This window comes from Natrix helvetica (assembly GCF_964273705.1).
Source record: "Natrix helvetica genome assembly, chromosome: 2".
NCBI lineage: Eukaryota > Metazoa > Chordata > Lepidosauria > Squamata > Natricidae > Natrix > Natrix helvetica.
In genome coordinates, this window is record NC_138552.1 from 163,343,993 (window position 1) to 163,358,046 (window position 14,054).

The following is a 14,054-nucleotide window of genomic DNA, read 5'->3' on the forward strand; positions in this document are numbered from 1 at the left end:
TGTAATTAAGCTATCAACATTTGCTGATGGAAAAGGGAAATTACTACACTGAAAGAAAAACCAAGATTATTTTTAATCAGCATCTTGAAATGTTAATGAAAAAAAAAGAGAAATAAATCCATATGGGATATTGGATAAAACCAAAGGCTTAGTTTAGACTTCAGTTCTGCGATCCCTATGAGGTTTATATTTGGAGCCTTTGCATGTACAAGTTAAAATCCACCTACAGTCAATTAAATTCTTTTGTGGTATGTAGAGAGACTACCAAACATAAATTAAGAATAAACTTAATCTTGGAGTAGCTTTCAAAATAAGTTAATTGTACTAGGTCTAGACATTTTTTTGTTATTCTTTTGAATAAGTCATCATGCATAAGTTATCCAGGGGTGGTTTGCTGCTGGCGTTACTGCTGGTTCACAACCTTGGCGCAATGCGCACACATGTGTGCCAGACTCTTGCACGTGCTATTCATGCGCAGAACAATTTACAGTGAACTACGCACGCGCAGTCACTAAATTCCATAATGATGGTGGCCACGCGGTAGCGAGGAAACTGGTTTGGGTGTGTGGCAGGCCTGGGTCGCTGCCGGTTCTGTGATCCAGAACTGAACTCAATACAATACAATAGCAGAGTTGGAAGGGACCTTGAAGGTCTTCTAGTCCAACCCCCTGCCTAGGCAGGAAACCCTATACCATTTCAGACAAATGGCTATCCAACATCTTCTTAAAGACTTCCAGTGTTGGGGCATTCACAACTTCTGGAGGCAAACTGTTCCACTGATTTAATTGTTCTAACTATCAGGAAGTTTCTCCTCAGTTCTAAGTTGCTTCTCTCCTTGATTAGTTCTATTAGTTCTCACCTTCTTGTTCTATCCTCAAGTGCCTTGGAAAATAGTTTGACTCCCTCTTCTTTGTGGCAACCCCTGAGATATTGGAACACTGCTATCATGTCTCCCCTAGTCCTTCTTTTCATTAAACTAAACATATCCAGTTCCTGCAACGATTCTTCATATGTTTTATCCTCCAGTCCCCTAATCTTCTTTGTTGCTCTTCTCTGCACTCTTTCTAGAGTCTCCACATCTTTTTTACATCGTGGCAACCAGAACTGAATGCAGTATTCCCAGTGTGGCCTTACCAAGGCATTATAAAGTGGTATTAACACTTCACGTGATCTTGATTCTATCCCTCTGTTTATGCAGCCTAGGACTGTGTTGGCTTTTTTGGCAGCTGCTGCACACTGCTGACTCATATTTAAGTGGTTGTCCACTAGGACTCCAAGATCCGTTTCACACTTACTACTACTGAGCAAGGTACCACCTATACTGTACCTGTGCATTTCCTTTTTGTTGCCTAAATGTAGAACCTTACTCTTTTCACCATTGAATTTCATTTTATTAGTTAGTGCCCAATGTTCAAGTTTGTCAAGATCCTTCTGTATCTTAAGCCTATCTTCTGGAGTGTTGGCTATTCCTGCCAGCTTGGTCTCATCTGCAAATTTGATGAATTCCCCATTTATTCCTTCATCCAAATTGTTAATGAATTCCATTACCAGTTTGGCCAAACCGGCAGCAACCCACCTCTGAAGTTATCCCAAAACCTGTTTTTATACAGGAGCAGAAGGTGTGCCTAAAATATAAGCATCACAAAATTGTTCTTGTAGATTTTCAGGGAAATAAGGCCCTATTATAAAGACAGGCATCTTCCAGAAATAGCAGTAGGTAACTTCAATCGTCTCCAGCCAGCAAGGCTAAGCCCATTGGAGGATGATGAGAATTGTAATTCCTAAATAAACTGAAGGAAACTAAATTGGTGAAGATGAGGGTAGAAACCATATGGCTCCAGTAGATGTGGCTATGTTTATTTAAATAGGAAAATACTGGGATTCATAGTAGGATAAATGTTCATCGGTTTGGAATAAAACCATAAAATTTTACATGACATATTTGCAGTTCCTCTGTGCAAATGTAATTACAATTAAGTGGAAGGTTTTGTTAGAACCAAATGCATAAAGAAAACACCCTTCTTCTATTCTTCTCAGCTGTATCTGTGAATAGTGGCATGTATCTGTTTATTAACCAAGTCATTTGTAACCGAGGTGATAGCTATTATGAAGCATTTATACTGAGTATAAAGAAAGATAAAGCAACTGACCTTGAAGGAGCTGCAGGAGGTACCCGGATTCCTCTTCCTCGAATACTTCGCCCACGAGGTGAGTCCTCTGAACCATTTAAATACGACAATTCTCTCAATTGCTCTTGACGGATTTCATCATTATAGTCCTGGGAAAAAGGAAGCAATAGAACATCTGTCATCTTTACTATTGAAGTCCCATTCCTCCTCTCAGATTAGCTAATTTTAAGTCTAAGATGATTTTCAGAAAACTTAAATGACTTCATTGCTTGGTACAGTGTTTTTTAAAAAAGCAAATAATATTTAACCCATATTATGCAGGTAAGCAAAATGTATTCTGCAAAGATGGTTTATTACCATCTTGGCAATGGCAATGGATGTAGTTTAAAATATAATCACTTTCTTGTTGGTCATAGAGCTACGCAGGAGTAGACTTGACAGAATCAGCCCTAAATTAGTTAGATTGAGGATTTTACAGTCTTCAAGAGTCAAGATTCTATTTGAAATAAAGTAAACAGTGCACACAGAGAATGATTTGTTTCTATCTCCTTAATAGCAACTCCCCTTTGGGTCATGTGACCAGGAAAGGAAGGAGCTTAGGAATGGAAAAAAATGGCATTATTTTGAGCCATTGTCTATTTCCCTCATTGGGATGTAGTGAGGATTTAAAAAAAATTCACAATCCTTAGCCAAATGCAGCCCACTTGTGAATTTATTCCTTTCTTCAATGGTTTGTTTCACCACACCAAATTGTGCACCTTCTGTTCTGTTTGCAGAGAGCTTCCTGCTGATGAACAGACAAAATTCCAAATTCCCTTAAAAATTATTTTTCAGTTCTACTCGGTTAGAAAGAATGAAAAGAATCATTCCTGCTCTATAATAGGAAAACAACCAAATGCCTCCTCTGATTCACTGTTTAACTGAATTGAATGAAAAAGGCAGAAACACATCACTGCTTTGCAATGCAAACTTCACCCTTGATGTATTTCCATGTGGTGTCAAGGCAAGTATGAAAGGCAGAACTTGCGGGATGACATCATGATGCATATGCTGTCATTTTTGTGCCATTGTGTCTAGCTGTACTTACAGTGCAAAGTGGGTTGGCAGGTGTAACTGTTATCTAGCTTGGAACCTTTACAGGAAAAAAAACCCCACATCAGTAGCTTAATTTAGTTACCATGGTTGGGCAAAGTACATTTGCGAAGGGAAAGAAATCTTCTGGAAAGAAGTCAGAAGAATTCCATTGATCAGCTCTTCGATGGAAGTGCAACTTTGCTCCCTGTGACCACTGGACCTTGCCAGAGTGGTGGGCAAGCTTCATCTCTCCTGTATGGGTGCCCCTCTTAAGTGGCAGGATAGAGTTGTACCCAAGTTGTGACTTGCTGGCAATACTTGATATTAGAGAGCATTGGTACGATGTAATACCATAGAGATAACCAGACTAAAGAGAATGAATCTGGTATGGTGCAAGCGGAGCTTGTAGCCTTGCCAACATGCCTCCCCCATCTATTTATTATTGTAAAACTGATTTACAATTATTTGCATGCTATCTACTTGACTGACTGTGGGCAGCAAAATCAATTAAAAGTACAGTGCTCATAAAATCCAGTCCTTAACATCCTTACTTTTAAAGAAAAGCAAGCAAGTTGACCAATGTTTGCACGATTAGCCTGAAATTCATCTGTGCCTTGTTCAGAGATTTAAACCTGCCTAAAGGATGCAGAATTTAGAGCTGTTTTGCTTTAAATCTCACAACTTTGACTCATCTCCTATTACAATGAAGTTCTCCCGACACAGGTTCCATGCATCTTCAAGGTTTTAAAATGACATTGTTAATTGTAAAACATTAGAATAGAATAGAATAGAATAGAATAGAATAGAATAGAATAGAATAGAATAGAATAGAATTCTTTATCGGCCAAGTGTCAATGGATACACAAGGAATTTTTCTTTGGTCCATATGCTCTCAGTGTACATAAAAGAAAAAAAAAGTAAATTCATCAAGAATCATAAGATACAACATTTTGTGATAGTCATAGGTTACTAATAAGCAATCAAATCATACTAGGAAATTTAAGTGACATGTAATGCAGCCTATCAAATAAATATTAGTGCACACTACTTCACAATCGTGAAGCAGAATCTTGACTATTTCTTTTGATAAAATAATTCAGTTTGGTGTCCATCAAGAAAGGGTGTAGCAATTTTGAAATATGCAAGCATTCCTCTCTTGATTCTAAAGACTTATTTGAAAGATTAATGCATTTCTTGGCTTCATCTAGCAGCTGGAACAATACACTTATTTATATCAGCCTTCTGTGCTGAAAATAATAAAAAACATTTTAAATGACATGTCTTATTTCTGTCCAAATGATACAAATAATTATGTACAAAGCAAAAGGTAGTTTTCAGAGCAGCACTTTTTGATTGCAGCCTTGAAAATCATAATAATCATTCATTTGCTGCTGCTAAGGTTTACTAGGAGAAATTGGCATATTTTGCAGTAAACCTAGCTAAATAAATGGAGGAAAAATATGCATCATTCTGATTGCTATTCAAAATAATTATAAAAAAGACAGGTGGACTAAATGATGAGCTCCAAGATAATTCTACTAAAAAGACACCCCAATCAGTTTCTTTTAGTTGATATCATTTGTATTTTCAGATGGAATTCTTCCTTTTGGGCTGTAACTTCCCACTGTTATTGTTTCTCAGAATTAGAAGGAATCTCACTCTTTGGATTTATTTTCTCTGATGATGCCCCAATAATGATGGCAATGATGTTCCTAATTCGATATATTTTAGGTTTAGCTTTTATAATTATATCTTGTGTTTCTTGTTAGATTATTATTATTGTTTATGTTGTATTTTGCTCAGAGTCATACCATCTGAGATGCATGGCCTTCGATCTTTTAAAATAAATAATTATCAGAATTTTAATTGAATAGTACTGTTAGGTGCATCAAGCTGTTAAGAACCAAGCTGCACAAAAATGTCTTCATGTGCTACTTTCCCAATGCCATGATAATATGAAATAATCTCAGTTTTTCCACTTTGTGATATAAAGCATCTAATATAAGGGTAATAGTATCCCATTTCTGGAACTGTGAAGCAATCAATTCGTAGGTTCATCTTATTTCAGAAAGACAATTCATTGATAAATTGATATTTAGTCTGTATCTGGCTATGAAACTTTCTCATCAGTGGAGAAAAAAAATATAAAGGTATAGGGAACATCCAGGCCCATATATTCAAGTTATCCTTGACTTATGACCCCCAACTGGAGCCAGAATGTCTGTTGCTACCATGTTTTCCTGAAAATAAGACCTCTCTGAATAACAAGCCCAATCGGGCTTTTCAGCACGTGCACTAAAATAAGTCCTCCTCCAAAAATAAGCCCTCCCCCAAAATATTGCAACATAGCAGCAACTATGAGATGACCACGCTCGCTACCTCCTGCACCTCAAAATAATAAGACCTACCGTATTTTTCGGAGTATAAGAGGCACCGGAATATAAGACACAGCAAGATTTTGAAGAGGCAAAATTTTAAAAAAATGTTTTTGTACTCTGCAGATCTTCCAAAAATGGCCCATTTTCACAAAAAATGGGCCCGTTTTTTTTTCAAAAAAAGGGCATGAATAGCCTTTAGGAGGCTTATAGAGTGCTCCTAGGGGCTAGGGGGCATGATTGAGCAAAAAATGGTCTGTTTTTCGCTCATTTCTGCCCTCTCCAGTCCCCAGGAGCACTCTATAAGCCTCCTAAAGACTCTGCCCAGCCATTTTGGTGAAGGGCTGGGGTTTCGGGAGGCAAAAAGTGCTGTATTCAGTGTATAAGACAAACCCAGATTTTCAGCCTCTTTTTTGTGGGAAAAAGATGTCTTATAGTCCAAAAAATATGGTACCTGAAAATAAGGCCAATTGCTTATTTCAGGGGTCAAAGGAAAATTAGACCCTGTCTTATTTTTTGGGAAACACGATAAGTGAGTCACACCCAGTTTTACTACTTGATTTGCCATGGTTATTAAGCAGATCACTGCCATTGTTAAGTGAAACATGCAACTGTTAAGTGAGCCCAGCACTCCACATTGACTTTGCTTGTTGCAAGATGGCTAGGAAGGTCTCCCAAGACGATCACAGGATCCCAGGATTCTGCGACCATTATAAAGAACTGCCAGTTGCCAAGCTGCTGAAATTCTGTCATCTAACTGCGTGGATGCTATTACGGTTGTAAGTATGAGGACTGGTTGTAAGCCACTTTTCTCAGTGCTGTTGCACTTTTGAATGGTCAATAAATGAATGGTTGTAAGTCAAGGACTATATGTAGTACTTTGGAGACCTAGAGCCAGTCCCTCTGGTCCTGATCCAACTCTGAGTGTCAATCACTAGTCCACGGGAATACAAGGGAATAAAATCCCTCAGTCTCTGAGGTAGAAAACCAAAAGCAGAGAGACGAATTTATCTTTTCATGGAAAAGATCCTGAAATAATGCAGTGCATTCAGGAGAGCAATCGGCTTGGCTCACATTATCTAAGCGCATGAATCAGGGATGTCTGCATATATTTAGTATAACTCTTGTGATGCCCCAGGACTAAGTGGTCTGACTTTTGCCTTCCCTCATGAATGCCTTCTTAGAAAATTGTAACCTGATTGTCCCTTTTTGCTTTCTTGTTGAAGGTTGGTTACTAGTAACAGCCTCTGTTCCAATGAACTTTGACTGTTTTTGAATGTTAGCTTTCGCCTCACAAGTCCCCTTGTTATTGTTTGTTAAAACTGAATTGGTATCTTATTATCTTTATTTTATGAGCCAAGGCGATCTATTGATTTGTCGAATATAAGAACCTACCATTTTGCTATTTAGCGACATGAAATAGATCAGAAAAAAATACCATGGCTGATGAAAAAAGATCCATTATGAAAATGGATGCCAAGACTCGTTTCTCCTATACATTTTGGCAAATTACTGTAGGAATGAAGCGCAATATCTCATCCCTTCAAAAAAATAAGATTTTGAAAAAGACCAGCTTTTCATGAGGAAACGTGTTACAGTATCAGTGCTTCCCAAAATCCAGAAGGTGGTGGTGCTTCTGACCATTTTCATGTCCCAAAGCAAATCGGACTCACAAAGTTTCAGAGAATTTTGTGCCACAGCTTAATTTCTGCTCTATTCTCATATAGAACCTGGCAGCTGAGGCCATATTTATTCACCAAATCTTCAAAAAACACTTGAGAGGTGATTGATGATTGCCTTCCGTTTTGCTGACTGAAATGAGAACAAGAAGTCAGGACAACTCCCTCCCCCAAAACTGCTACAAGGTATACAGAGATTAAAAAGAAATATCCTTATTCTAATCTTATTGGTTGGCATCCTAGTAGAGCCTGCTCATCCCATGCTGAAGAAAAACAGGAAGCTGACAAATATTATTTTCAGTTTTACCCCTCCTCAGTTTGTCTAGGCTCCTGAGTGGTGCTCCAAACCTAGGAAACTTTCTTATAGAGGATCAGGAGCCAGGAAGTAGAGTGAAAAAAGCATGTGTGGACACACTTCTGCTCTACATCTTTATGAAAGTCCAAACACGCTTCTATAAAAATGTACTATTCTCTCATGGGAATAGTACATGCGAGATTCTGACAGAATTGAACTCAGAAAAAAAAAAATGAAGTGAGAATTATAACAACACAGTGGAATATTTGGCTGGCTGTTTGGTCTGGTGTACTATTTGTTACACATTATTATATATACAGACACATAGTCGGAGGGCTTGTCTATAAGAATTAAAGATAGTTGCTTATTTATTTGTACAATATTAGCATCAAAGGCAAGAGTTAGAGCACCCAGGTTTTTAATGCCTCTTAAGTGGTCCATATAAGGCTGATTTCAATATTATTCAATTAAAACTCGTCTCTTGCCCATGCTAGTGAGAGCTGCTGGGAATTGGAAAGGAGGAGGAAAGATTCCCCTTTTCTTTCCTGGACAGTAATATCAACTCATTCTTACATGTGGCCCAGGGATGGGTTCCGGCAGCCATTACTGCCAGTTCGCTCGTGGGCGCACATGCGGAGTACAATAAAAATTGTTCTGCTCATGCGCAGAAGCCAAAAACAAAATGGCGTCACCAATGACGCCACCATGAGAACCGGTTTGGGGGCGTGGCAGGCCTGGGTTGCTGCCGGTTCCAGAGACCCAGGCCACCAATCCACTACCTTTTGATATAATCCAAGGAAACATTTTTTTTAATTAAAAACATTGAACGAACGCATTCCTTTTTAAATTGTTATGTTAAGACCTTAACTGGGAAAATGAAGGGGAAAAAACAAGGTGATTAAATAACACCGCTAATTTTAAAATAACCATCCTATTAAAAGATAAACCGCCCCCCACTCTCCTTTAGATCTATTAAAGCAATTAACTTGTACCCAGTAGGCCTGGATGCAGTTTTGGCATGCATAACTTTGGTAGTAAACAAAACTTTTCTAATTAAAATCTTATTATTACTGTATAGCAAGTTTTCTAAAGGCCCAATAATCTCTAATTTGACAATTATGTACAGTCACATCATATGATTGAAAAATTACTTTTCAAACGATGTGTGACTAGGAGGGAAGACAAACACACACACACACACACACACACACACACACGGAGGTTTAGATAGATGTTGGAGAGGTAACATTTCCAATTGTTCTATAAATCCTACCTAATTTCTCCATCATTAGACGCCACCTACAAGTTAGAAAACCACCTTCTGTAAAAGGATAAAGGGCAGTTTCTGTCTTGAGCATTCTTTTGAATCCTTTAAATCCAACACTGCGACGTTCATCAAGGCATGGGAATAGCTGCTTTCACTCTGAAGGAGAGAATCTTTTCCATTTCTTTGAAGTGTAACAACCCTGTAACTGTAATAGGATTTTTGTAGGGAGTAAACAGAAGAAGGAAGGAGTGTGGGATATTTTCCCCACTTTGTATTATTTGTAAAAATAATAAAGGCAGGCAGGGGTGAGATCCTAGTGGTTTAACAACCAGTTGGCTTCGGGTGCTGTGTGTGTGCATGCAGTTTTGAGAATGAGAAGATGAGGTCAATAAAGTGCGGGGGTGGGCAGGCGGGCGGGCCCACTTCATCATTGGAGTGAACCGGTTCGCTCCCAGCTGATTGTCGGATCTCTCAGTTTGTCTGAACCTGTCGAACCAGTGGAATCCCACCCCTGAAGGTGGGATCAAAATAAATAAACTAAACCAAGAGCCTCTACATGAAGACAGAACAGATCTCTCTCAACAGAGGGGGAAGGATACACCACTTATCTCCGTTTACAACACAGTCCTTTCAGCAGTTCCAAGATGCTTTCCCACCCATTTGCACTATTGAGGTGACCTTGAGGGCGCAAATAAATCTCCAAGATGCCTCAACGACTCTCAGATGGAGTGCACCTTTGAAAAAGCACCTTTCGGACTGAGATAACTGAGAATCTCCACAGACAAACTAAACCAAACATTTTTACAAAAAATCTTAGGTTGCTTTACTAAACTGACCAGTTTTTTAGCCGTGGCTTGCAGATTTGGGTACGTCAAGAGAAGTCACTAGACCTATCTTTGCTCTTATATCTGTCCCTCTACCCACAATGTTACCCCCCTTTTTTTAACCTTTTCTCAAATGCTTAGTGGCGTCTCCTCTTCACAACAATCCTTTGGGAGATACTTCCTCTTCCTTGAGAAGCTCACCAGTTCTGCAGCTTCCCTAATGGCTCAATTTGTGTTGGAACTCTTTAATCCCTTCCTCTGTTCCCTTTCCATAGATCCATTTATCTCTTTCCTACATTCTGCTAATTACAAGCTCTGGCCACTGATTCCAGACCTCCATTATTTCATTGCTTCTCATGACAATTCATTAGTAATATGCACCGGCTTTATTCGTTTCTCAGACTTTACCACGAAGTTAAAACAAATGATATAAAAGTCAATGCATAAAAAGCAATTCTAAGAGAATAAAAATACAATCCGGGCCTTTGTTCATCAGAGTGAATGATTATTAAACTGAATGTAAGCCACATCTTTAAGATGTATCACTGTGGTCTGATGGTTTACTGCATAAAGAGTAATAAATGTGCTATCCCTTTTAAATAGAAATAGCACATGAAAAACTAGACAGCCTTTCTGGAAACTCTTAAATAAAGCATCTCTCAGATCTTGAGACTTAATGGCTTGAGAATATGCTGTGCCTGTATATTTTATGCTTTGTAATTTGTGGATGCAATCATATGCTAAGGCTATTGGCTCAGCATATAGTTCTGGTTAGTATTTGTAGCACATTGTACTATGGAGGATCAGGGGAAATTGATATGTATCCCCTCACATCTGTGGCTAGGTGAGTGGTGGGGGTGCTGGTGGTAGCAAGTAAGGACTAGTTTATGTGTGAATTAGTATTTCACTTTTTGTACTTTCAACACCTAATATTTTTTTTAATGGAGCAAGATCAAGTAAGGACATTAACAGTGAGGACAATTAATCAGTGGAATAGGTTGCCTTCAGAAATCATTGGGGCTCCATCACTGGGTGTTTTTTAAGAAGACAGTCTGCAATGGTATAGGTTCTCCTGACTGAGCAGAGGGCTGGACTAGAAGACCTCCAGGGTCCCTTCCAGATCATTCTATTCTATTCTATTCTATTCTATTCTATTCTATCCCATTCCATTCTATTCCATTTGTAAACAACAACTGGTAAAACAGGATCACAAAACAGGTCATTCCATCAATTTGTTTTGTTTTTGTTTGTTTTTATTGGATTTATATGCTGCCCTTCTCCCAAAGGACTCAGGGCGGCATACAACATTAAAAAACACACATCCCAAAAGTTAAAAAGAAATTAAATACATATCCCAAAAAAAAAAAAAACCCGAATTTATAAGACAATACATTTAAAAATCAGTTAAAATTAACAGGCCAGGCCGGCTTGCTGGAAAAGCCAACTTTTTAGGGCGCGTCGGAAGGACCGGAGGTCAGGGATTATGCGAAGCTCCGGGGGCAGCTCATTCCAGAGGGAAGGCGCTCCCACAGAGAAGGCTCTCCCTCTGGGGGTCACCTGCTGACACTGTCTGGCCGACGGCACCCTGTGGGATCGTACTGGACGGTGGGAGGCTACTGGTGGCAGTAGGTGGTGTCGCAGGTACCCTGGGCCTAAGCCATGGAGTGCTTTAAAGGTCATAATTAATACCTTGAATCGCACCCGGAAAACAACCGGCAACCAGTGCAGGCCGCCTAAAAGGGGTGTAACATGGGAGCACCTAGGTACCCCCATGACAACCCGCGGCCACATTCTGGACCAGCTGAAGCCTCCGGGTGCTCTTCAAGGGCAGCCCCATGTAGAGAGTGTTGCAGTAGTCCAGGCGAGAAAGGACGAGGGCATGAGTGACTGTGCACAGAGCATCCCGATCCAGGAAGGGGCGCAACTGATGTACCAGGCGAACCTGGTAAAAGGCCCCCCTGGTCACGGCCGTCAGGTGTTCTTCTAAACTAAGCCACGTGTCCAGGAGGACTCCCAGATTGCGAGCCTTCTCTGAGGGGGCTAAAATTTCTCCCCCTATCATCAAAGATGGAACAAGATGTACAAATCGGGATGACGGAAACCACAGCCACTCAGTCTTGGAGGGATTGAGCTTGAGCCTGTTCCTCCCCATCCACATCCGCACAGCCTCCAGCCTCACTTAAAAGCTTCTGTGTGCTTCCTGTCTAAATTTGTTATTATCTGGCTCTTGGGTTCCAGACAGATACTCAGAACAATTTAAGAGTCAGCATAGGACCATCTCAACCAATGAATACAATGAGAAATAAAAGAGAGATTTTCCCTCCTCCCCCAAATAGAATTAGAGGAAGCATGAGTTGACTCTTGGAACGTTAGAATGGTTCTGTTATAGCAACTCTGGAAACAGCTATGAACATGTGTTAAAGGATATTATTATATTTTTATCCCCTCCCCCTCTCCCTCCCTCCCTCTGCCTCCTCCCTCTCCTCTCTCCCCTCCCCCCTCTCTCTCACGCGCGCAAGCACGCATGCACACACACACACACACACACAACTCAAGATAATGAACAGACCTAATATGTTTTCCACCGCAACAATCCTGTGGGATGGGATAGGCTGAGAGTGCCTGGGCCACAACTACCCAGCTGGCTTTAATCTCTAAGGCGGGACTAGAACTCACTCAGCATCTCCTGGTTTCTACACCAGCATCTTCACCACTGCACCAATCTGGGTCTCAGTTTACATATATGTATGCTTATACATGCATGTGAACATCATTGTTCTACTGGGAATATCACAACTGATTGTGAGATCTGAGCCACAACTCACTCAGAATCTATTATTTCATGCTATCCTATTTGTGTAACTATTTAAGTCATAGCAGTTGGGATTTGACAGCTGCAGGCTTCAAACCTCCATTGATCTATGGATGAAAGAAATGACTACAAAAACATCAGGTCTAGTTAGATGGATTCTCTTAGTCTTTGAAATGTGAATCCATTATTGCCAATTCTTTTGTTTCCATTACATTCATCACATTACATTCATTATAAGTCCATCCATTTTGCAGCTAAAACATGACTGACAAAACAATACTCCCACCCCCCGCAGTTAAATCAAACTAAGATTCTGTTTTGTACAGTAATGTATGTATGTATGTATGTATGTATGTATGTATGTATGTATGTATGTACGTGCATATCAGATGTCTGGTAGGCGGGATATATTGTCACGTTTATTCATGTTGTAGGGGTGTTTCTCTATTTCAATAGCTTCCATATAGAGAAATATAGAGAATAATAATAGAGAAACACCCCCACAACATGAATAAACGTGACGATACCTCCCACCTACCAGACATCTGGAAAGCAGCCCTGGTAAACAAATGAGCCCACCCACCACCCAGGCCGTTACAACACAAAACAACAATACACCCACAGCCAGCACCAATCAGCGCCAATCTACCAATCATGATACAGTCACACATCCAATCAATCCACTTGCTGAAACGGGGCCAGCATTCCCCCCCCCCCCAAGGCTTGTAGAGGTATGACAGCTCCGATCATGCTTTAAGCCCAAAACACCAGCCTGAAGATGGTGAGTGAGACCTTGCTGAAACATTGCCGAGACAATCTCAATCAGCATACAAGATCAGCATACCTACACCGGTGAAAATCTACAAACATATATATGTATATGTATATATATATATATATAATGTCTGTTTGTCTGTCTGTCTGTCTGTCTGTCTGTCTGTCTGTCCGTCCGTCCATCCATATATCTATGCCATCAGCCAAGCTCTCTTAAGACCAGTGATTGGACAATATCCATTTTACTTTGCAGTCCACAGAGTATGGTTCTGCTTCAATAGTTTTCTGTCTAAAATTTCTGTCCAAGATTTTTAACATCTTGACACAAACACATTCTCTGAAGACACAAAAGGGTTTTACTCCTGTTTGAAAATATAAAAGGTGACTGAGGCTTCCCCCCCCCCCTTTCTCTCACGGCAAAAATACCCACAACACTTTGTGGCTTTTCACTTCAAAAGAAAAAGGAAGCCATATCTACTGGGGGGTCGTGCTGGGTAAATAGAGTGAAAAAGCCCAGTCCCCTTTTTGTTGGAAAAACTAGGATAGTTTTTTTTTTTGAGACAGAAAAATATAAAAGCTGTCCAGAAGTTCTTCTTGCTAATTTTCAGATGCACTCCCAGCAGGCGCCATAGCCATATTGTTTTACATTTTTATTTAAGGCATAGATTCTAGAGAGTAGATTACTATCTGGTTAAGTGTAGGATTTAAGTGTAGGATCTATGTCATCCTATTTAGCTACGTGCAAGCCATTTGCGCGAGCAAAGCGCATGCACGGAAGGCTGCGCACATGCACGGAAGGCGCACACGCTCACAAAACAAGAGTGC

At 40.0% G+C, this 14,054-nt stretch overlaps 1 protein-coding gene across 10 annotated transcripts in view; it reads right to left on the minus strand.

The window, feature by feature from the left end:
• Positions 1–14,054, minus strand: part of KHDRBS2 (KH RNA binding domain containing, signal transduction associated 2) — a 450,741-nt gene that overhangs the window by 188,512 nt on the left and 248,175 nt on the right. For all 10 annotated transcript variants that reach the window (XR_014174493.1, XR_014174494.1, XR_014174495.1 and 7 more), the window contains one exon: positions 2,151–2,278. Coding sequence is in view for 1 of the 10 variants with exons in the window: in XM_081942586.1 (XP_081798712.1) it covers positions 2,151–2,278 (128 nt within the window). In the remaining 9 variants the exon portion in view is untranslated. The remainder of the gene's footprint in view (positions 1–2,150; positions 2,279–14,054) is intronic.